At 44.9% G+C, this 25,645-nt stretch overlaps 1 protein-coding gene across 1 annotated transcript in view; it reads left to right on the top strand.

The window, feature by feature from the left end:
* Positions 1-25,645, top strand: part of IPO5 (importin 5) — a 1,405,185-nt gene that overhangs the window by 1,255,271 nt on the left and 124,269 nt on the right. Inside the window, exon 24 of the mRNA XM_044071309.1 lies at positions 5,483-5,711. Within this exon, the coding sequence (XP_043927244.1) occupies positions 5,483-5,711 (229 nt within the window). The remainder of the gene's footprint in view (positions 1-5,482; positions 5,712-25,645) is intronic.

The following is a 25,645-nucleotide window of genomic DNA, read 5'->3' as shown; positions in this document are numbered from 1 at the left end:
CATGTTATTCATCAGGCTTTGTCGCTAAATTATTTTGCTCTCATTTACCGTATTCCAAAAAGGCTTCGATAAGCTGTCCGACTACCGATCTTCCGAAAAAAACGTAAGGATAAAGACTGACTGCATAGGTCCAAAACTGCCGACTGTGCTTCCATTAAGCTAAGTCGCCAATCTGCCGGTATTCAGTGAGGCGCCTTCATGGCCCCAGATACCCACTTCTACAGTTTGCAAGCCTCTGCTGGGACCCATTCGGAGTCCGGTATGCCGTGAGATGCTTCTTCGACTTTGGAGCCTGTGGATGTCTCTACCTTAGATGGATCTAGAGCCGCTGTGCAGGCACCGGCTTCTGAGGGTGTATTCCAGCCTTCCGATGTTCGTATTAAACAGACAGCTTTGTTTTTTACTAAAACTACTGAGTTTCGCACTACGCCTAGAAAACCAACAATCAAAGTGCATGCTCAAGCTCCCATGCCACAAACAAATGCTTAAAATGGCTGAAGACCTTATTACTCTAATTAGGGGAAGCCAGCCTTCCCCCTCTAAAAAGACAAAGAATGGAATTTCCTTCTGATTCTACAAACCCTGAGTCCGATGACTCTGAGCACTCTGATTACCAGGACATACCCTTGTCTACCTATGAGGATTCTGATGCAGAGGATTCCATTCCCTCTGCCTCCCCTCCAGAAGATTTTTCTTTTGGTGAAACTTTGCATACCTTGAGAGCATTTCCGTTGGGAATACCAAGACTATCCTTAGTCTAAAAAGAGACTCAAAAAGTTTTTAGACTTGCCCCAACACAGGGCTCTAGCTATACCCCATGTCCTGGATATTGTGGATGATGTCTTCATGTAATCTAGTCTTACTCCTGACACCTTATCACCAGCTCCTAGAAAACCTGACCGGTACTACAGAGTACCTGACTCTCTCAAATTTCTCTAAGAATCCTACTGTGGATCCAGAGACCATTTCCCAGGGACCTAAAGGCATTAAGGCTACTATAGCCATAAACCCTACCCCTTCAGACAGATTCTAGAACTTTAGACAGATGGGGTAAGAAGGTATATACCTCTGCAACTCTTGACATCAGGGCTTTGAATTGACAGTTTCACATGTTGAAGTACCAGCAACATATTATGGAACTAATCAAACAAAAAATGTTACTTCCAGATTGTGCAGAAAATAAAGATTTACAAGAGTTGATGCATTCTGCAAACCAAATTAGTAAACATACTTTGCAGTGTGGGTTTGATGTCTTAGATGCAGCTTGTAAGGCTGCTGTCACTGGGTTTGTACTGAGAAGGCACACTTGGCTGAAGGAACAAATCTTGCCAGACCATGTCAAAGCAAAATTACTAGATGCTCCTTTAAATCCAGATTGTTTGGAACAAAAGCAGATGACGTTCCTAAAAAGATGGAGGAAAAAGCTAAATCTATGCAAACTAAAAAAATTTCTTATAGGTGCAGCCACCTAGATTCAGTAGGTAATGGCCTTCTAAAAACTGGTCCTTTCCAGCCCCTCCCAGGCCTTCAGTCCAAACCCAGGGGAAACAGACAACCAAGACTACAGTCTCGGGGTATGCAGAGATCTAAACAATGCTCCCACCTCAAAAACAGAGAGTGGTAAGCCACCCCCATATGGAAAAAGTTCACAATGACTTTTCAGTCATCTTTCCCAGCCATGCCCAAGTATTTGCACCCCTAGGAGGAAAACTCACCCTTATTGGAAAAAACAATGTCCATCGCTCAGGACCAATGGGTTCTAAACATTGTATCCCAGGGATACAGATTCTTCTTCCACACTCTGCCTACCCCAAGAGGACTGCCAGACCTTCATCCAAACCAGTGGCAGAGGCTCAAAAGCAAGTACTTTCCCTTCTCAATATCAGAGCTCTTCAGCCTATTCCAGTAGAACAAAGGGGGGAACAGGGTTTTTACTCCAGACTGTTCCTGGTGCGCAGAAAGGAGGGCTGTTGGTGCCCTATCCTGGATCTTTCTATTCTCAACACCTTTCTGGTGGCCCCAAAATTCAAAATGCTTACACTGCAACAGCTCCTTCCTATGTTGGCCAAGGATGCCTGGTTAGTCACCCTAGACTTAAAAGAAGCTTATCTGCACATCCCCATAAGGGAGTCATGCAGGAAATACCCATGTTCAAGGCAGGCTGTATGCACCATCAGTTCTCTGCACTTCCCTTTGTCTTCTCTACTGCGCCCAGAGTATTCACAAAGTGCCTGGCCCCAGCCATTGCATTCTGCAGGCAGAGAAGTATTCAAATCTACCCATATCTGGACGATTGCCTGATTTCAGGCCGACAGTCAGAAATTGCTACTTCAGCACCTGGCATTTGTAAAGACGCTCCTAACTTCTCTGGGGTACACCATCAACGAAAAGAAATCACAACTGGTGCCCAGCCAAAAGATTGTATTCCTGGGAGCAAGCTTGAACACAACTTCCCAGATGGCATTCCTCACTCCAGAAAAACGGGTGTATGTGTCAAACTAATGGCCACCAAAACCCAGCTATCTGCAAGGAAAATACTGCAAGCGCTGGGGTTTATGGGTCTCGTGCATTCTGTTAATTCCATATGCAAGACTACATATGAGGAAATGTCAATAGTACTCTAGTCTCTGGTGCCAGTATTCTCAGGACCTGGAAACTGTGATTCCTATCATACCTTGTCTAAGGTGTGGTGGGCAGAGGCATGCAACCACAACAAGGGACTTAATTTCACTCAACCCCCCGCCGCCCAAACCCTGACAAGACGCATCAGACTACGTATGGGGGGGCTGACATGGCAGGCAAATGCATTCAAGGCAAATGGAGCCCAAGACAAATCCCCCTGCATATCAATCAAAAAGAGATGCTAGCTGTGCAGAATGCTCTGACAGCTTTCAAGCTTTCAGGACAGCTCCTGATAGACAAAAAAACACCACGGTCATGTGGTACATAAACAAGCAGGGGGGAACTCATTCCTACCCACTCTGCAGGTTAGCCAGGGCCCTGTGGAACACAGCCTTTAGCAACCAAGTGCACCTGCAGGCTCAATTCCTGCCAGGCAAACAAAATTCACTGGCAGACAACTTAAGCAGAAATCTACTGGACTCACACGAATGGAAACGAAGCAAACTCCAAACTTCTAGCCCATAGGTGGGGGACACCAGAGGTGGACCTCTTTGCCTCCCCCCAAAACCATCAATTGAGCAAATTTTGCACCAGAAATCCTCACAGCAGAGCGTGAAGGTGGATGCCCTATCCTTTTCATGGAAAAGCCTGTCAATTTATGCCTTTCCTCCTCTGCCCCTCCTCTCAAATGTACTAAAGATCAAACAGGACAGGCCAAGGACGATCCTTATTGCCCCAGACTGGCCACGCCAGCGCTGGTACCCACTCCGCAGTCTGACGACAGTGCCACCATGGCACCTACATCAGACCCCCCTCCCTGCTGTCCCAGCAGGAGGGACAGATTGTGCATCCATAGCTGCAAACCCTAAACCTTGCAGCCTGGCTTATCCCCTGAATGCACCACCTGCAACCCTCGGCAAACAGGTGTTGGGACGTCATCCTTGAAGCCAGCAGGCCTAGTACTAGGAAATCTTATTCAGAAAAGTGGAAAAGATATTGTTCCTGGTGTTGGTCTCAGGGAAAGGACACAAGTGCTCACCTTACCTCAAATCCTTGATTACCTAGCAGAACTGCTCCACAGAGGCCTTTAAAATTCATGCCTCTGCTATCTCAGCTAATTATAATACTGAGCCTCCTCTCTTTTCTCATGCCTTCATCAAACAGTTCCTGAGAGGAGCCAACAATTTAAGGCCCCGTAGAAGAGCTCCCACCCCAGCCTGGAACTGCAGTTTTGTACTGGAGAAGCTCACGCTTCCCCCTTTTGAATCTGCTGCTTCAGCAGAGTTAAAATTCCTTTCTTGAAAAGCAGCCTTACTTCTAGCCATCACTTCAGCAAGAAGAGAGTTACAGGCACTAATGGCTGTGGAACCCTTCATTATCTTCCACGCTGGCAGGGGTTCCCTCAGGACTAATTTTTCATTTATGCCAAAGGTGGTATCCAGTGTGGCTTTAAACCAATCCATTCATTTGCCAACCTTTTTTCCAAATTCTCAGAATAAAGGGGAAAGGATCCTGCACTCCTTGGGCATGCGCAGACAGCTTAGGTTCTACCTTGACAGGACAAAACCCTTCAGAAAATCTGACCAGCTGCTAGTCAGCTTTGCTACAGGGGCAGAGGGCAAGGCCTTTCAAAGCAAACCATTTCCAAATGGATAGCACACTGCATCCATTACTGCTACAAACACCATGGAAACCCTGTCCCCCAGGGGATCAGATCTCATTCCACTAGGGCTACCTTGACCTCTACAGCATTTCCCAGGGGAGTTCCTACCAGGGACATCCTGGAAGCTGCAACCTGGAGTTCTGTACACACCTTCACCAAGCACTACCACTTGTCTGTCTTTTCTAAATCCAGAGCTGGATTTGCTACAGCAGTCTTACAATGCCTGCTAGCCAGCCCTAACATTTCTTGACTGCCTCCTCCCATCCTCAGCTTTGGGAATCAACCCAAGTGTGATGACTGCAACAGTGAAACACTAAGAACATGGTACAGTTGTGTACACTTGCCATAAATGTAGATGTTCGAGTGTATTCACTGTTGCAGTCCTGGTTTCCCTCCCTGCAGCCCCCTGGTCATTTCTATACTTTCTACCCATCTGTTTTTTGGCCATATTTTATGGCAGGGGTATTTACGTTTTACTGGAGGTGTTCCACACCATGTGATAGCTTCCTATTTTGGAAGTTCCTGACATTTGGGGTAAGAAAAACTGATGTAATGGCATCGGCTGCATGTTTTATATCCCTGACGTCATGGAAGAGGCAACAGCATCCGAGACAGAAATCCCAAGACTCGTATTTGGGCCGACTGAAGACTACCTGCAGGCAGATGACCCAAGTGTGATGACTGCAACAATGAATACTCTCCAACATCTACACTTATGGTAAGTGTACACAACTGTACTTTGTGGAATCTTGTCCCTCACCCTCCACCAGGAGTCTCTCCTAACGACTTGCTTAGCTGTTGCCTTTAGCATGTAGGACAGTGGTTAAAGCCTTGTCTGATACAGTAACCAAATGCAGTCATTCAGTACAAAGTTGTGTGCCTTAAGTTGGGTTTTGCGCATATTTTCCCAATGTTGGCATTACTAAGTAGGGCATTGGATACAGTTACTTCCTAAAGACCAAGTTTCCCAACAGTGTCAACTAATGAAGTGTATGGTTGTAACTTAAGCACTTTTGAAGCAAAATGCACAGTGCAGCTTTCATTATAATTGGAATGACTACTGGTAAAACTGTAGCATCAGTGTAAAATGCACTCCTTTTTTGCTTTGTAGTAATCTGACTGCATCAGTTTTTTGAAAGATGTCAAGTCTTGCCACTCTCTAGGCTTGTTTCACTATTTTTTTTTCTTTCCCCCCAGAGGCCTTACCTCTTCTTGTTGGAGTTATCCAAGCACCAGATTCTAAAACCAAAGAAAATGTACATGCCACAGAAAACTGTGTTTCAGCTGTGGGTAAAATTATGAAGTACCGACCAGAATGTGTAAACCTCAATGAAGTCCTGCCTCATTGGTTGTCATGGTTACCACTGCACGAAGACAAAGAGGAGGCTGTTCATACCTTTAGCTATCTTTGTGATCTCATTGAAAGGTATGTAGTGTGCTGGTTTTACATGCATTTAACCTATAAACAATGTTTTGACCATAATAAAATGTGTAGTATTTATGGCTGTGTACTTGTACCCTTATAGCTACTGTTGGGCATGTACTCCTTTCTGCTTCTTTCTCTCCACTGGGTGGTGCTAAACAAATGTAGTTTTCACAGCGATGTTCTTCGTGTTTCACTGTTGCAGTCATCACTTTTGGGTTATCTGCTTGCAGTAGCCCTCAGTCGGCCTGATTAACAAAGTCTTGGGTCCTGCGTCGGTTGGTGTCCCTTCCATGACGTCAGGTCGTCAGGGGTATAAAACATGCAGCTGACACCATTACATTAGTCTTTCTTGCTGTGCGGTTGCTCGAAGCAATTCGCAATTGCTGGTCGGCAGTCTCCTGAAATTTTCGTTTTCGAGTTTCAAAACCAAAGTCTTCAACTAAATCTAAGTACCCCGTTGGGGAAACATTTTCTTGCTCCTCACCGATGTCAATAAAAATTAATAATTGCACTACTTGTGGAAAGCAAATACCTCAGATTTTCATTCGTACTGTATTCCTTGCCCAGGCCCTGACCACAACATACCATGCTGTCAGTTTTTTGCTTTATTTAATCAACTAGCCAGCCCTATCTGTCGTCTGTATATTTTCTCCTCAAAATATTTCGGTTCTCAGTTTAATTATCCAGAAATGTCATCTGTTAGCCATCCGACTACCGGGATTCTGAAAAAAACGCAAGGATAAGGACAGGCTGCCGAGGTCCAAAACTGCCGACGACACTTCTAAGCCAGTTCAGTATTCAGTGAGGTGCTTTCGCAGCCCCTGATACCTGCTACTTCTTCGCAGGCCTCTACTGAGACCCAATCAGAGTCCGGTATGCCGCGAGAGAGATGCTTCAACTGTGGAACCTGCGGATGTCTACCTTTAATGGGTCCGGAGCTGCTGTGTGGGCTCCGGCTTCTGGGGGTGTATTCAGGCCTACGGACTTGCATATTAAACAGACGCCTCTTTCTTTTAGGCCTAAATCTCAAACCATGCCTAAAAAGCCGATGCCCAGGCCGCATGCTCAGGCCTCTGTGCCTACAAAACAAATGATAAGAATGGCTGAAGATCTTATAACTCTAATTAGGGGAAGCCAGCCTCCCCCTTCTAAGAGACCTAGGACTGAAGTTGTTTATGAATCTTCTGACCAGGATTCTGTTTTTTCTGATTCTTCTGATGAGCTGGATTTGCCCTCATCTACTTGGGGATTGTGAGGAAGAGGACTCTGTCCCCTCTGCTTCCCCTCCAGAGGATTTTTCTTTTGGCGAAACCTTACATAATATTACTTGGTTCCTGATTCGCACAAGTTCCTTTTTAAAAATCCTACTGCAGATCCAGAGACTATTTCACAGGGACCCAAGGTCATTAAGGCTTCTACTGCTAAAATCCTACCTCTTCTGATAGACTCCAGGGCGCTGGATAGATGGGTTAAGAAGGTTTACACTTCTGCAACCTTTCCATTAGGGCTTTAAACTGCCAGATTCATATGTTAAAGTATCAACAGCATGTTATTGGATTGCTTAAACGGAAAATGATTCCTGACTGTGCGGAAAATAAAGAATTACATAATTTAATGCATTCTGCTGAGCAGGTTGGAAAACATACTTTGCAATGTGGATTTGATTGTTTGCCATGTGGATTTGATTCTTTAGAGGTCTCTTGCAGAGCTGCTGTTACTGGTTCTGTGCTCAGAAGGCATGCTTGGCTTAAGGAGCAATCTTTACCTGATCATGTTAAGCTAATGGATGCTCCCTTGCTCCCTTAAATCAGGACCGCCTGTTCGGCAACAAGGCTGAGGAAGTTCTGGAAAAGATGGAAGATGAAGCTAAATCTATGCAGACTGTTAAAGATTTCTTACAAATTCAGCCTCCTAGATTTAGTAGGCACCGGCCCTCTAAGACTTGGTCCTTTCTAGCCTCTTCTAGGTCTTCTCAAGCCAAACCCAGACATAGCAGAAACCCCAGGTTTCAGTCCCAGGGGAAACGCAAAACTAAGCGGTGGGGGGTTTCCACACCCAAATCAGGGAGTTGTAAGACCCCCCCCCCCCCATGGAAAACTGTCTCAATGACTTGCTTCTAAAACTTCCAAGCACTTCCCAACTGAATGCTCCTTTAGGTGGAAAGATTGGTCTGCAGGCCAAAAACTGGGAACTCATTACCCAGGACAAATGTGTTTTAAATAGTGTCTCAAGGATACAGATTTCACTTCCACACCTTACCAACACCAAGCGGGTGGCCAAGTCTACCCCAAATCAGTGGGCAGCGGCCCAAAATCAAGTATACTCTCAAGCATGGGGGCTATTCAGTTGGTACCATAAGAGGTAAAGGGACAAGGGTTCTATTCAAGACTTCGTGGTACCCAGTAAAGGCAATACATGGCGTCCTATCCTGGACCTTTCTACTCTAAATACCTTTCTGGTGATTCCAAAATTCACAATACTGACTCTTCACCAGCTGCTTCCTATGCTAGGCAAAGATGCATGGTTGGCAACATTAGACTTAAAGAAGCATACCTGCACATCCCTATCAGGGAGTCTTGCAGAAAATACCTACGCTTCAAAGCAGGCTACATGCACTCAGTTCTCTGCACTGCCCTTTGGCTTATCTACTGTGCCCAGGGTATTCACAAAGTGCCTAGCTCCAGTCATTGCGTTCTGTAGGCAAAGAAATATTCAAATATACCCATATCTGGACGATTGTCTAATTCGGGCAGAAAGCCAGGACATAGTTTTGAATCATCTGGCCTTTATTCAAAGGGTACTGACTTGTCTGGGGTACACCATAAATGAAAAGAAATCACAACTGGTACCCTGTCAACAAATTGTGTTCCTGGGAGCAAGCTTGAATACAACTTCCCAGATGGCTTTCCTCACGCCAGAGAAACGGATTCATTTGACAACCTACTTTCAGACAAATGGCCACAAAAACCCAGATGTCCTTCAAGGATGCATCTGCAGTCCTTACAAATGGGTTGTCCTGTCGTCAGGCAGCCCTTCGGTCGGCCGGATTCCAAAGTCTGGGTCTGGCCTCGGCTGGTGTCGCACTTCACCCGACGTCATAGCTGCAGTTATTCGGGTATAAAGGCATCAGCCAACGCCATTTTCCTCAGTCTTTCTTGCGTGGCGCGAAGCAGAAGCTGTTCGCAAGTGCCGGTCGGTCAGAACCAGAGATTACTACTACCGAATACTTCTACTACCGAAGACTTCTAAAGCTAAGTACCCGTTGGGGACTCTTTCTTGCCTCAGCCGATGTCAGAAAAAGTGAATAACTGTTTAACTTGTGGGAAACAAATACCTCATAAAGATTTCCACTCTTACTGCTTACCTTGTTTAGGCCCAGACCACGGCGTAGCAGCTTGTCTAGCCTGTGCTTCTTTTAACCGGCCGGATGCTTAGGCGTTGGTCGGAATTTGCTGAGGAGTTTTTCGGCTCGATTTTCTTACATTATGCCGTCGGATCCTCCGACTACGCCAAATATCAAAAAGCGCAAGGAAAAGGACAGACACTTTCAGCGGTCGCGGTTTCGGCGAAACCGGTTAGGCCAACCGAGTGTCTCTGTTCGCTGAAACCGAAAGCAAGCGGTTCTTCCTTCAGCCGAAAACTTACCTCCTACCGAGGCCTCTTCCAACCTCGTGGAATCGGCTTCTGATATCCCTCCTGCTCTTGCAGTTTCTCAGGAATTATCTGACACTATTCCCTTGGATATCTCTACCCCTGCACGTGGAGCTGCTAGGCCACCTGCATCCATGTCCATTAAGGCTTTTGCCAGGGCTAAAGCAGCTAAAACTACTAAATCTGTGCCTGCTAAGACCCCCTCTCACAGGCCTAGCTCTAGTTCACAAATGCTTAGTCTAGCAGAGGATCTCATTTCTTTAATCCGGGAATCCCAATCACACAGACAGGGCCTCTCACCCACCACCAGAGAAGAGGCCTAGAGCAGAGCCCCCTGAACCAGTTTCTACAGATGATTCCTCTGATGATTCAGATAATACAAACCCTCCAGAGGCTTCTTTCTCCCTTTATGAAGACTCTGATGCTGAAGAGTCCATCCCTTCTGCCTCTCCGCCTGAGGAATTTTCCTTTGGGGAAACCTTACATGCTATGAGGGAACAATTTCAGTGGCAGGGCCAGGATTTTTCAGACTCTAGAAAGAGGCTTAGAACCTTTCTGCATTTACCACAACATAGGCCTTTAGCCATTCCTCCAGTTCTCTCTGCTGTAGATGATGCATTTAATGATGCTTGTACTGCTCCTGATTCTCTTCCTCCGGCCCCTAAGCCCGATAGGTACTACAGGGTCCCGGATACACATCACCATTTGTATAAGGCTCCTTTTGCAGACCCCGAGACCATCTCCCAGGGTCCTAAGGCTGTAGCAGCTACCTCTGCCAAAAACCCCCTCCCCTCTGAAAGGGAATCCAGGTCCTTAGAGAGATGGGGTAAAAAAGCTTACACTTCTGCTACTCTTTCAGCTAGAGCATTGAACTGTCAATTCCACATGATCCAGTATCAAGAATTTATGCTAGACCAGTTAACCAAAAAGCTGTCCTCGGATGAACCATTAGACAAAAAAATCTGTTCAGGAAATGGTACATAACATTCAGCAGGTCAGTAACCATTCCTTAAAATGCGGCTATGATGCACTGGAGGCTTCCTTTAGATCAGCCATGACTGGCACAGTTATTAGAAGGCATGCATGGTTAAAAGAGCAGTCCTTACCAGACCATGTGAAATCAAAATTACTAGATGCTCCCATGGACGAGATCAATTTGTTTGGCTCTCCTGCACAACAAGTGCTGAAGAAGATGGAAGAGAAGGCAAAATCTGTCCAAACAGTGAAAGATTTCTTACAGGTCCAACCTCCAAGGTTTAGCAGGAATTGGCCCTCCAAGAATTGGTCCTTTCCAGACTCCTCCAGAGCCCAGAGAGGCAGGAATAGGTGTTCAAGAGGCCGAAATCAATCCAGGGGTGCTTACAGGGGACGCCAGTGGCAGGGTAACAACCAGAGGTGCAGCCACAGACACAGCCACCACCACTACTACAGGACAATCACAGTGACTTGGCTCTGCACATACCACCAGGGAACAACTAGAAGCACCCTTAAGGGAAGCTAGCTTTATTTTCAGTAAACTGGCATTACATCACAAGAGACAAGTGGATTTTGCAGACAATAGACCAAGGTTACAGGTTTCACTTCCATACTCTACCAGGGAAGAGAGGAATGCCCCCCCAAAAACCTAAAAAAAACCCCCAAAATCCCAAAAAGGCAGGGAAAGCCTTCCTTAAAAAAAACAAAAAATTTTAAAACTTTTTAAAAATTAAAAATTAAAAATTGGGAAGGGGCTTGGTGGGAAAAAAGGTTACCAAAACTATGGAGGGCAAGGGGAAAAAAAAGTTTTCCATCTTACCTTTAAAATTTGCAACATCTGGTCCAAGACCACCAGTTACTGGAGAGTGCACATTCCTCCCTCTCAGTAGTCATCTTGGGATGAGTGCTTCAGATTCTTTTTCTGTGAGAAGGAGAATAGGGACGTTATTTCCCAGTGACTACTGATCATCTGAAAGCCTCATAACTGCTTCATAGGTGCCAGCTTGGAATTTGTGCTTATATTTTGATCCTGGTGAGAGGAGCACAGGGCATTGAATGTTCGTGTTTCACTGTTGCAGTCATTGCATTTGGGTAATCTGCTGACAGGTTGCCCTCTGTCGGCCTGAATTCAAAAGTCTTGGGTCCTGTGTCGGTTGCTGTCTCCTCTTCCATGACGTCAGGTCGTCAGGGGTATAAAAAAAGCAGCAGACACCATTTTCTTCAGTCCTTCTTGCCGCGCGGTGCCCGAAGCAGAAGCATTTCGCAAGTGCCGATCGTCCGACTCCTGAAATATTTGAGTTTGAGAGTTTGAGTTTCAGAACCGAAGTCTTCACTAAAGCTAAGTACCCCGTTGTGGAAACTTTTTTCTTGCTCCATACCGATGTCAGAAAAAGTTAATAATAGTGTTACTTGTGGGAAGCAAATACCTCATAAGGATTTCCATTTATTCTGTATTCATTGCCTAGGCCCTGATCACAACGTGCCTAGCTATCGGTTTTGTGCTATATTTCACCAACGCACTATTAAGCTTCTGTATATTTTTGCTTCAAAGTATTTTGGAAACAGATTTAACTACCCAGAAATGTCGTCTGATAGCAATCCGACTGAGTACATAAAAAACAACGCAAAGAAAAGGACAGACAGTCGAGGTCCAAAACTGACTAAGCTTCTCCTAAGCCAATCGCTGGTACTCTTGCGCTTCCACAGCCCCTGATACCAGCTACTTTCGAGTCGCAGACCCCTACCAACACCCATGTGGAGTCCGGCATGCCACGAGATACTCAAAAGTATTGGACCCACGGATGTATCTCCCTCGGATGGGTCCAGAGCCGCTGAGCAGGCACCGGCTTCTGAGGGTGTATTCAGGCCTCAACATTTTTATATCAAACAGATGACGCCTGCAAAACCAAAGACAAAAGCAACTTCTAAAACTAAAAAACCGACGCATGAGCCACGTGCACAGGCCTCTGCCTAAAACACAGATCAAAATGGCTGAAGACCTTATTACCTTGATCAGGGGTTCCCATCCCCCTCCAGATAAGAGGCCTAGGCAAGACACTGATTGTGAATCTTCAGATCAGGTTTCTATTTCTTCTGATTCCTCTTCTGATCAAGAATTATCTGTACCTCCCTATGAGGATTCTGATGCAGAGGAGTCTATACCGTCTGCATCACCTCCTGAGGATTATTCATTTGGAGAAACTTTGCGTACTTGAGGGAGAATTTTCACTGGGAGAGTCAAGAATTCTCAGAATCAAGAGGCTCAAGGATTTCCTTCTCCCTCAGCACAGGCCTTTAGCCATGCCCCCTGTTTTAGACATTGTGGATTGTGTGTTTTCAGAGTCGAGCTTGACCCCTGACTCCTTATCTCCGGCTCCCAGCAAGCCTGATGGATATTACAGGGTCCCGGACTCACATTTTTATTTAGAAACCCTGCTGCTGATACTGAAACTATTTCACAGGTCCAAAGGGAGTTAAGGCCTCAACAGCAAAAAATCCTACCCCCTCTGACAGAGATTCAAGGGCACTGGATAGATGGGGGTAAAAAGGTTTATACATCTGCAACCTTGGCAATTAGGGCCTTAAACTGCCAGTTTCATATGCCAAGTATCAACATGTTGTGGGATTGCTGAAGCAAAAAATGATGATTTCTGAATGTGCAGAAAATAAAGAATTGCAGGAATTATTGCATGCAGCTGAACAGGTTGGAAAGCATACTTTGCAATATGGTTTTGATTCCTCAGAGGCCACCTGCAGGGCCACAGTTACTGGATCTCTGATTAGGAGGCATGCCTGGCTAAAAGAACAAAATTTGCCTGATCATGTTAAAGCTAAATTACTAGATGCACCTTTACAGCATGTTACTCTGTTTGGTATTAAGGCAGAAGAGGTTTCAAAGAAAATGGGAAGACAAAGCTAAGTCTATGCAAACTGTAAAATACTTATAAGTGCAGCCACCAAGATTCAGTAGACACTGGCCTACAAAAAATTGGTCCTTTCCAGTGTCAGAGCTCAAAGGGGCAAATCCAGACGCCCTAAGGGTTCCAGATACCAGGCACAAGATTCATACAGGTCAAAGCAATGGGGCGCTTCTACCTCCAAATCAGGAGGAGATGAAGTGCAAATCTACAGAAAACAGTCCCAATGACTTCCCTCTGCCTTTACCAAGCACTTATCTTTTGGCAGCACCCTTAGGGGGGAAATTATCACTTTTTGCTCAAAATTGGCAGTTAATAACCCAGGACAAGTGGGTGCTAAACGTAGTATCACAGGGATACGGGTTCCATTTCCATACTCTGCCAATGGCAAACTGTTGACCAGATCTGCCAAAAAAATCAATGGGCAGAGGCACAAACAGGTTACGTCCCCCATGGATATGGGGGCCATTCAGCCAGTACCAGAACAGGAAAAAGGACGTTTTTACTTGACTGTTCTTGGTACCCAGAAAATACCAGGCCTGGCGGCCAATACTGGATTTATCGATTTTGAACACATACCTGGACATTCCAAAATTCAAAATGCTGACTTTGCAGCAGCTTCTGCCCATGCTGGGCAAGAATGCTTGGCTGGTGACATTAGACCTGAAAGAGGCATACCTGCATGTCCAAATAAGGCAATTGTGCAGAAGATACCTCAGATTCAAGGCTGGCTTTAATGCATTACCAATTCTCTGCACTGCCCTTTGGCTTATCTACTGCACCCAGGGTCTTTACAAAGTGCCTGGCACCAGTAATTGCATTTTGCAGACAAAGAAGTATACAAATATATCCTTACTTGGATGACTGTCTCATTCAAGCAGAGAACAAGGACATTCTTCTTCACTTGGCGTTTGTGAAAAGGCTTCTAACATGCCTAGGGTACACAGTAAACGAAAAGAAATCACAACTGGTACCCTCTCAAAAGATAACATTCCTGGGTGTAAGCTTGAATACAACTGCCCAGATGGCTTACCTCACCCTAGACAAGCAAAGGCAACTGACTACTTACTTCAAACTGATGGCAACAAAAACACAGTTATCTGCAAGACAAATTCTGCAGGCTTTGGGCTTCATGGCATTCTGCATCCTACTGATTCCATATGCAAGACTGCATATGAGGGAAACTTCAATGGTACCTAAAAAGTTAATGGAGTAAACATTGTCACAGTCTGGAAACAATGATTCCTCTCATTCCCTTCCTACAACAGGAGTTTCTATGGTGGGCAAAGGCATGTCACCAAAACATGGGACGGGCCTTCACTCTACCCCATGCCAGCCAAACCTTAACAGACGCATCAGATTATGCCCTGGGGCCCACATGGCAGGAAGATGCACTCAGGGCATATGGACCACAAAACAAATGCATCTACATATCAACCAGAAAGAGGTGCTAGCTGTTCAAAATGCCCTGACAGCCTTCAAGGACTTATTTCATCCAGGACAACTACTGATAGACGGACAACACCATGGTCATGTGGTATATAAATAAGCAGGGGGGCACGCACTCATACCTCCGTTGCAGATTAGCCATGGCACTGTGGGACACAGCTTTGACTTACCAATTACATCTTCAAGCTCAATTCCTGCCAGGGAAACAAAATACTCTGGCAGATGATTTAAGCAGAAACCTTATGGATCCTCATGAGTGGAAACTAGATCCACAAGTCTTCAGCATGATAACAAAGAAATGGGGGAGCCCAGACATGGATCTGTTTGCCTCCACTCAAAATTATCAATTGAAAAGATTCTGCACAAGGACTTATCAAAGACGAGCATGAAAAGTGGACACCCTATCCTTCAGTTGGAAAAACCTATCAGTTTATGCCTTTCCTCCTCTGCCTCTTCTTCCCAAGGTCCCCCTAAAAGTCAGGCAAGAGAAACCAAAGATGATACTAATTGCCCCGGACTGGCCCCGCCAATACTGGTACCCAATCTTAAGGAACTTGTCTCAATACCCAGCTTGGACCTTACCTCAAAGACCTCAACTACTGTCCCAAAAAAACGATCAGATCCTACACAATCGACTCCAGACACTGAACCTGGCAGCATGGCTGATCATGTAGTTATACAAGCAACACCTCTCAGTAAAGCTGTGATGGATGTCATTTTGGAAGCCAGAAGGCCTAGTACTAGAAAATCTTATGCTGATAAATGGAAGAGATTCTGTGTTTGGAATCGAGCACAAGGAACTAATACAGCAGAACCAGATATTCCTCCGATATTACAATACTCTACTGAGATGCTTGACAAAGGCCTGTCTTTCTCATCAATTAAAATCCATGCCTCTGCCATTTCAGCTCATTGCAATACAGGGCCACCAATCTTTTCTCATCCTTTACTAAAGCAGTATCTTAGAGGAGCCAAAAATTTAAGGCCTCCTAGAAGATCACCACTACCTGCATGGGACCTCAATTACTTGTTGGAAAAGATCACCCTGCCTCCATTTGAACCAGCTGCTACTGCTGATATAAAGTTCTTATGGAAAACAAGTCTGCTACTAGCAATTATTTCAGCAAGAAGAGTCTCGGAGCTACAGGCCCTCATGGCTGTGGAGCCTTTTATCATATTTTACCCAGAAGGGGTGTCTGAGGGCAAATCCAACATTTATGCCTAAGGTGGTTTCCAGTGTGGCTCTTAACCAAACTACTCATCTGCCATCCTTTTATCTTTATCTGCAGAACAAGGGGGAGAGAATTCTGCATTCATTGGACGTACACAGACAGCTAAGATTCTACTTGAGCAGGACTAAAGCTCAAGAAATACTGACCAATTACTAGTGACATATGCTGCAGGATCAGAAGGAAAGGCTCTTTCAAAGCAGACTATTTCAAAGTGGATAAGCCACTGCATTTGTTTCTGCTGCTTACACCATGGTAAACCTGTGCCCAAGGGCATTAGGTCTCATTCCACCAGAGCTGCAGCTACTTCAGCAGCCTTTCACAGAGGAGTACCAACCAAAGACATTCTAGAGGCTGCTACTTGGAGTTATGTTCACACCTTTACAAAGCATTATCATTTGCCTCTACTCAAGTCCAGGGCAGGCTTTGCCACTGCAGTTCTGCAGGGCCTTTTAGCCGCACCTAATGATGTTTAGCTCCAGCCTCCCAACCATAGCTTTGGGATTCCACCCAAATTGTAATGACTGCAACAGTGAAACATGAATAACATAGTACAGTTGTGTACACTTACCATAAATGTAGATGTTAGAGTGTATTCACTGTTGCAGTCCAGGTTACCCGCCCACCATCCCCCTTCATTCTGGAGTTTCTTTCCTTCTCTATCTTCTACAATTTATGTGGTGTATTTGCTTGTAAGTTTATATTGATGCATGTATATATAGTTTTTATACATATATATTTTTGCTACCTTTTGGGGGGCACCTGAAATTTGGGGCAAGAAATACTAAAGAAAATGGCGTCTGCTGCTTGTTTCATACCCCTGATGACCTGACGTCATGGAAGAGGAGACAGCAGCCGACTCAGGACCCTTGACTTTGGAATTCAGGCCGACTGAGGGCAACCTGTCAGCAGATTACCCCAAATGTAATGACTGCAACAGTGAATACACTCTAACATCTACATTTATGGTAAGTGTACACAACTGTACTTTCCTGGCGGTCTTTGGGCAGTGTCTGTCTAGGACCTTCTTGAATGGTCTGGTCACTGTTCAAGGCACCTACCAGGAAAAGGCTACAAGCCGTCAGACACCTGCATCATCTGGGACAAGACTGTTCATCTATGAGCCTGTGGCCTGCTTGTCATGTTGGGATTGCTGCTGTTTTCATTCTGGTGAGAGAAACAGAGACATTGTATCCCAACAGCATGAGGCTGTGGTGAGACTACCAGTAGTAGTAGCCAGGTAGTAACCAATTAAGTTAATCTCCCCACTGTTCATTCTTGATGAAGCTAATTCATTCTTTTCAGTACGTACTGTTTGATTAGCTGCTGTCTAACCCAGTTTCAAGAGATCTCCCTAAATACTTCATCCATAAGTCATCAGGGTCTACTTTAGTAGTTTCCTCGCAAGTGTTTGGCGGTGCTCTGTATAGATTCAGGCACCGTGAGTTGACATTTTTCCTGTAAAAGCACCCTTGAAATTCTCCCAATATCTAGATGCTCACAGAGCAACTTGTTTGCATTGACCAGCACTGCCCCCAGAGTTGCAAACCAGATATTCCTGACATTACTTTATATTCTCACCACGTCTGTCTAATCATTAAAAAAAAAAAAAAACTGGGCTGTTCATAGGATGATAATAGGCTGTTGTCCCACAGGCCTTTATAAGCCCAGCCAATAATTTTACCCATGTTCCCACAAAGTCTGCACCTGTTTCCCCTGTCTGCTAGGGACACTGGTAGTGTCCCAGGGTATATTTTCTGTTTCCTCTCCTGTCATCCAGGTTTATCTTAGAGGGCTAGTGAGTACTCTGCTTGACATGGAGAGGGAGTCTGTTCCACAGATGGGAGAGTCTTTGGGACACATCTTTCCTGCCAACAAGTTCTATTAATTTCACAGGCCAGGTTGAGGCCTTGTGTGTGGATTATGCGGAAGGAATTTGATTTACGGATATGCATCATCTCCATCAAGGCTGAGTCTGAAAACAGCCTTGTATGCCAGACCTGGGTCACCTCTGAGCAGTCTGTATGAGACAGGGTAGAGGGACAGGGCTTTTAGCCTATCTGTATAGGACAGGTGTTTGAGACCCTGGATTTTCTTGATCAGGAACCTCTGTGGTCTCTCCAGCTGCCGCATGCGCTTGGTAAGATGCATGCCAAAGGGGGCATTGTACTCAATAATGGGTCTGATGGAGAAGCACAGGGATATTATGACCTCCTTGCTCCTGGGTGAAATACCCTATCTGGAAGTAGATCAGCACTCAGTTTTAGTTGCCGTATTAGTTTGCATTTTTGTAACTTTCCCACATCCCTCTCGGAGTTCCTGTATTCCAGTAAAAGTAATTTTTGTAAAATTATCATACCCTTAAAGCATTATTTAGATCTCATTTCTGGATGTCATGCACATACTCATACAAACTTGTGCCTTCTGTCTTTTCTACATGGAAAGCTGAACATGTATAACACATTGCAAAGTACACAACTTTTAGTGCTACAACCGAATTAACCCTTTATGTTCAGGCATCCTTTGAGACTACAGTGTCATATTTCAGTTACTTTTGCACTGATCACACAGCCCACATTTCTTCATACCATGTATATTTTTGAGGTGGATAGTTCCTTACAGCAGATGAAGTCTCAATTACGTTTTTAAATTGTCCCCTTTTATATACAAATGCTCAGAGTACTAGCAACGTTTTTAATTTCACAGAACTCCAGCAATGTATGCCAGTTATTAGTAACTGCTTGGCTTATGAAGCAACTGTATAGACTACATTGAGGTGTCATGGCCCTAGTGTGGTCAGTGCCAGTATTTTTCTTTTGTAATGAGCAAATCAACTAAATGGGTAAAAATGCCCATGATTTCATTTGCGCACTACTTCAGAAAAAATACATTCAAAAAATCCTGGTAATCTCCCTTTTGTAACGTTTTTGTTAATAACCACTTGAAAAAAAGTACTGCCAGACACCATGTGATCAACACTTAAAATGACCCTTCACTAAGACCTTATGATGTGAAGTGTGACTACTTCATAGACTAGACAAACAGAAATGGTGGGTTTCCACATACAATTAAAACAAAACCTTCATTAATGGAATCCTTTTAAATTAAAGCATCCAAATAGTTTATTTCATCTTTGGCTTAATGATAGATTAAGGAAACCTGAAGTCAACCCCAGGTAATTTGACTGTAACGGTATCTGTCCAAGTATCCAAATGTCCTCTAGAAAATGGTAACATGCCTTCCATTATTAGGCATATGTAGAATTAGTTTCTCACAATAAATCATTATGTTGGTAAAAGTGGGGGCATATGCCACCCCCATTACCACAAAATTTGTTGAAAATGTATACATTTTTAAGTAGTTAATATGTAAAACTGTCCATAAATCTCCATGTATGACATTTAGTTCATCTTTCAAAAATTTGTTCCACCAGTATCACCCTGAACCATTCTAATTCAGTTTTATGAGGTATGACCATAGCCACAATGACTAGATCATTCAGTGAAAATCAAGATAATTGGAGCATAATTTGATGTCCTTCTATTCCTCTGTTGCAGTATTCTTAGTGTGGGATTTCACACCTCAGGTTCCTATAAAAAAAGCTCAAGCCTGGTTGCTGTAGGTGCATGGGACATCACACGTGGGGCCATAAACCAGGGACCTTAAATGCGATGTCTGCACGCACAGACCTCGGAACATTTCAGCCACAGAAGTCACGTCGATCGCTTCGCTCTTCCACTTGAAGACCCCTAAAAGCTAAGTACCCCGTTAGGGAAACTTTTCCGTATCCTTTTGCTTGAGCTTGGTTAGCTGTATTTAGTATTAGCCGATGTCCGCTAAGAAGCGCAAATGCTGCGGGCATCAGATACCACATAAAGATGCACATGACCATTGCGGCTTTTGTCTAGAGAAGGAACACCGTCATACTGCTTGTTCCAGTTGCCAATCGTTTGTACAGAAGACCATCCGTAGCAGTCTGGCCACACTAAATTTATATTTAGAGAACCAACGTCTCAAAAAAACTTGCACTTAGGATGGATCCCGACTTGGCCGTTCTGACTGAACCACTATGGAAAAAGACCAAAGTTTCCAGGCCTATCTTCATTGCCTCTACACCATCTGACGTCCCACCAGCTTCTGATCTAAGGGTTGAGGGACGTCCAACAGAACAGACTACAACTGCTACCACCGAGAAAGCAACTTCAAAAGTAATGGCTGGCACATCCACAGAGATGACCCAGATGTCTGTTCCTACCAAGATCGAGGGGGAACCAGAATCAGTCTGACGCCCTTCGGAGATGCCAATTCATGAGACTCGGGCCTCTGAGCCTAGTCCTTCTTCCAGACCTACGCCTACTAAACAAAAACAAAATACTAATCATTTGACTCCTACCTTTGAAGGAGTTCCAGATTGGCAATCATTCACTAACGCTTTGATGCAGCCCTTTGTGGCTCTCTGGCCCACAGCCTCCTCACCCTCCACTATCCCTTTGCTCAGCCCTAGGCCTGCCTCTGCCATTTCTCTCCCCTTGCAGACTACCCAAGGAGGAGAGGAGGGACTAGAACCTTATTACTCTTCTGAAGAGTCCATCTCTTATGCATCCCAGATTGCCTCTACTTTGGAATACTATTCCCCAGACGAGGAGTCCATTGAAGGGGACTCCCCACCAGAGGACATTGCCTTCTGTGAAATATAACCTGAAAATACTTCAAATGGGACACTACCCGGATGACTGACACTCAGAGGGGGTATTTTGAAGTCCAAGGGGAGTTTCCCTCCTTATCAGCCATCCCACCTGTCTTACTTGCCTGTCTGGATGCTTTTACCTCTGCATCCAAGAATCCTGACTCTCAACCACCTCCATAAGGTACCCGATGAGCAAAAATTCTTAGTTAAACCCCTCCCCACCCTTGGCAGACCCTACAGTTATTGCTGTTTCTCTGGACAAGCAATCTAGACTTATTCTCTCTGCATTTCTTCTGCCTACTGATGGACAACAAAAGCATCGACAGGATTGGGAAAAAGTGTACACCTCCACCCTGGCTTTCTGTGCTATCATTTACCAGGCACACATGGTAAAGTATGCCCTGAACCTTGCTTTCACAAGCGTCCAATCTCTTGGCTTCACACCTGACTGCCCTACTAAATCTGGTAAACACTTGAAAAATTCCTACGCGTCTGAAAGCAAAAAATCCAAAGAACAGGCAACCCCCACAGCGTAACCAGCGCAATTTTATTAAAGTTTCTTCACAGCGTTTGCACACACACATATAATTTCATTCCAAATCTTAACTGCTTGTGTTTGGTTGCCACCATATTTCTGTTTTAATAAATTCTGCCTTGTTCTTTGGTTTCCTTGCTTTCAGCCCTACTAAATCTGATTGAGCATCTAAACTGTCTCTGGCTTCACAGGTAGCCAGACACTCCATTCGGTGCAGTTATGACTCTGCAGAGGCCTCTGCTAGGTCAGCAGCTTCTGCTTCTCTCCTCCGCAGATATTCTTGGCTTTGCCTGCAACCTCTTCCTGAAGACTTCAAAACTAAAATTATGGATGCCCCATTAGACCATAACCTTTTGTTTGGCAAGTAATCTGCAGAACTTTTTAAAAACCTGCAGGAGAAAAGGAAGGAGCTGCAAGACGAGCATTTGCTTGTGTCCCCTATTCCTAGGAATTGCAGGAACTACCCTAAGACTTCATTTGTCTGGAGAACCCCTTCCTCTGGCACCCCCTCCTCCACCAGAAGGCAAACCTACTCCAGACCTGATACCAGTCAGCCAACTCTTAGACAGCTATTTCAGGATAGAAATGCACCCAACAATGCATGACTGCCTTGCCCATCTGCCTTTGTCAGCCTGCCTAACCCACTGTTTACCATTTTGGAAAACCATCACTTCAGACCAATGGGTACTGACTATCATTCAAAACGGATACTTCCTTTCTTGGAGGGAAAAGCCTATTCCAAGGGCCATTCCCTTTCCACCCAAAAATCAAATCCACCTCCTGCCACAAATCCTTCTAGGCCTCCAAAAACTAGGAACAATAGAACCTGTTCCTTCTGGACAGGAAGGGAAAGGGTTTTACTCTGCTTTCTCGTCCCCAAAAAGGATGGCCCTTGGAAACCTATACTGGATCTATTCTTCCTAAAAAGTTCCATCATTCAAAATGCTTTCCCATTCAACCCTTCTCTCTCTTATCCCAGCCCAGGCCTTCATGCTCACATTGGAACTAAAGGCTTATCTCCATATTCCCATAAAACCCTCCAACAGAAAATTTACGTTTTTCTGGACCCTGTTCTCATTTTAAGTTTACAGCTTTGCCGTTTGGTTTGTCTACTGCACCCAGGGTGTTCACAGAATACCTTGCCCCCAGCCATTGCCTGCTGCAGGACCCAAGGTATCCAACTCTATCCCTACCTAGACGACATTCTCCTAGCAAAGACAGAAGTCCTCCTCCAAGACCAACTCAGGTTTTCACCACCACCCTTCTTCAAAACCTGGGCTTCACCCTCGACATAAATCTCCTTGCTCCCACAGCAACTCAAAAATATTTCTGTGCTGCAGAATCTGGACAGATCTGATGCGGGCCTTCCTCAGGAAAAGGTCCACTCCCTCTCCACTCACTTTCAAAGCCTTTTACTGGAACACCAGATTTCTGCAACTCCTGGGGCTCATGGCAGCCACCATTCTATGCTTTCCTTGGCAAGAATGCACATGCTGAACTTCCAGTGGTACCTAAAAACATGTGGTCACTACACCCAACACTCCCTGGAGAAGCAAGTTCCTTTTCTGCCCTGCCTCAAATCAGAACTAAGGTGGTGGATTCATCAAATCCTTCACATCCCGGGATTACCACTCCAAATGCCCTCCCCAACCCAGTTCTTGCACACAGATGCATCAGACCTAGGGTGGGGAGCCACCTGAAAGGGTTTCGGGGTTCAGGAACCATGGAATCCTACCTTTCAAAAGAAGTATGTCAATGTCAGGGAAATGACTGCAGTTCTTCTGGCCCTGGAGATTTTTCTTTCTACCCTCCACCCAGGCCCCTTCTGATATTGAGACAATAGTTATGTGATACCTCAACAAACAAGGAGGGACCAAAGCCTACCTTTTTTGAAGAATAAGTGTACAAATTTTGGACCTCGCCTCCCGGCACAACTTGTCCCTGCAGGCCTCCTACACCCCCTTTCAGGACAACAAACAAGCAGATATTCTCAGCACAACTTCTCTACAGCACAAGTTGATGTTGAACAGAGAGACCTAGGGTATTGTCCACTGGTGGAGCAGTCCTCAAGTGGATCTGTTTTCCTCCCCCCAGAACAGAGTTGCACAATTTCTGCCCCAAGGGTCACTCCACTTTCTTGGAGAGTAGATGCCTTCAGCATTCCATGGAAGGGACTGTTTTTATACATTTCCCCCTCTTCCCTCTGATCTAGAAGGTCCTACTGAAAATCAGGAAGGACAAACCAAAAATCTTGCTGGTGACCCCCTACTTGCCAAGGCAACACTGGCTCCCCCTCCACTCACTAACCAAGGGCTATTACCACAAGATACCCTACAAGGTGGACCTTCTCACACAACAAAAGGGAAGCCTAATCCATCCTCACCTACAGATGTTAGCACTAACACTCTGGTTGATAAACTTCTAATCCCTTTTAGACACCACTACTCAGAGGGTGTGCTTACAGTCCTGATGGAGGCCAGGAAACCTGCTACTAGAAAATCATATTTGTCAAAATGGGAGGGATTCTCCAAATGGTATCTACATAAGGACAGGGACCCCAGCCTAAGCAGACCCTTCCCTAGTCCTTGCTTGTGTGAACCCATTTAAGGATGGCCTTTCCTACTCTTCAGTGAAAGTGCACCTTTCAGCCATTTCTGCCTGCCTGCCTCTAAATCCCAGTTTGCTATCCAGGCTAGATGTTAAACTTTTCCTGAGAGGGGTCTTGCACATCAGACCACCCTGGAACCTAAATTTTGTCCTAGAAAAACTAGCACTGCCCCTCTGAGTCGGCTAGCAATGCTACTTTACAGTTGTGTACATGGAAGACTGTACTGTTGGTGGCCATCACTTCTGCTAGGACAGTGTCAGAGTTGCAGGCTCTCGTGGCTTGCCCCCCATACACAACCTTCCACAAGTACAGGGTGACCTTGCGCACTAACCCTTCTTTCATGCCCAAAGTGGTAAACTGTCCTTGAATCGATCTGTTCACTTGCCTACCTTCTTCCCCTCTCCAACTAACAATAGTGAGGGGATTCTCCATTCCCTGGATGTACACAGACAACTAAGTCCTTCAGAACATCTAACCAATTATTTCTCTCCTTCCACCCCAGGGCTATGGGCAAGGCAGTTTCCAAACTATTTTGTGTTGGATCAGAAAATCCATTTCCTTCTGCTGCTCACACCATGGCAAGCATTTACCCCATGAGGTGAGAGCTTCCTCTACCAGAGGCATGGCTACTTCTGAAGCCTTCCTGAAAGGGCTGGACACTGCTTCTATTATGGAAGCTGCCACCTGGTCTACTATTCACACCTTCAAACACAAGCTGGACCAAGTCTCCAGAGCTAGGGCAAGCATTGCTAGAGCAATCCTGCAGGGGTTTCTGGAATCTTCCACTTCTTCCTCCGTCCCTTTCTAAGCTGTGGTACTCTCCCACACTAAGAATACTGCGTCATAGGAATAGGATATAGAATAGTTGTGTAAAATCTTACCATAACCATAGATATCCTCTTCCATGTTGCAGTATTCCTTCCATCCCCCCATCATCCTGGATTAAGTTTGGACTATGGACTTGGCTCTTGGGTAATAGGAAGCTCTACCCTTCACCAAGAGCAAGTAGCCAGCATATGGCACTTGACACTTCTGGCTGACAGTCACTTATTCCCCTCTTTGGGACTGTCTGGCCTTCATGTTCTGAGGTCTGTACATGCAGATCTCACATTTAAGGTCCCTGGTTTATGGCCCTACGTGTGACATCCCACGCACCTACAACAACCAGGCTTAAGCTTTTGTATAGGAGCAGACGTTTGGGTCGCCTTAGGCGGGAAATCCCACACTAAGAATGCTGCAGCATGGAAGAGAAGGATATCTATAGTTATGGTAAGATTTTACACAACTATTCTATCTTTATAATCGTTTGTGGGATCCATGACAAGATAAGTCTTTCAACCCAACATGAGTTCCAAAGTCATCCCATGACCGATCACAACCATGTCATAAAAAAAAAAAAAAAAAATCAATAAATAGAAATAATAAACGTGGCTAATAGTTTTCAGAAATATTTTTTTCTGCACCCATAATCTCTTATGAATTATGTTTTGGGGTGCAGGGAGAGACTTAATGTAATCAGTTCCAAGGTCACTTCACCATGGACAACTATTTATTGCAAAAACAATATAGAAAATACTGCAGAATATTAGACTGGTTTTGGCAAAAGCCTTCTCCGAAACCGGTCCGTAATGTTCTGCAGCATTTCTATTTATTGTTTTTACAATAGTTATTGGGTCACCTAATTTGTGCTGGCCATTTGTGCTTTGACTTTTGGTATTCTGGCCTTGCACTTTTGCTGTACTTGCGTACTGTTGCTGTGTGTTCACTTCACAGAACAAGGGCAAACCCTGGATACAGTAATTTCATTGATGGAAAGCATGCCTAACAAATGCATATGTTGAAGTACTTGTCATGCATTTGAGTGAGTATCGCTAAAAAAATT

The sequence above is a fragment of the Protopterus annectens genome, chromosome 5.part0 (genome assembly GCF_019279795.1).
Source record: "Protopterus annectens isolate FY-2018-M chromosome 5.part0, PAN1.0, whole genome shotgun sequence".
Classification (NCBI taxonomy): Eukaryota; Metazoa; Chordata; order Ceratodontiformes; family Protopteridae; genus Protopterus; species Protopterus annectens.
Note: the sequence above shows the minus strand (reverse complement) of the source record. Positions and strands in the feature narration are given on the sequence as shown.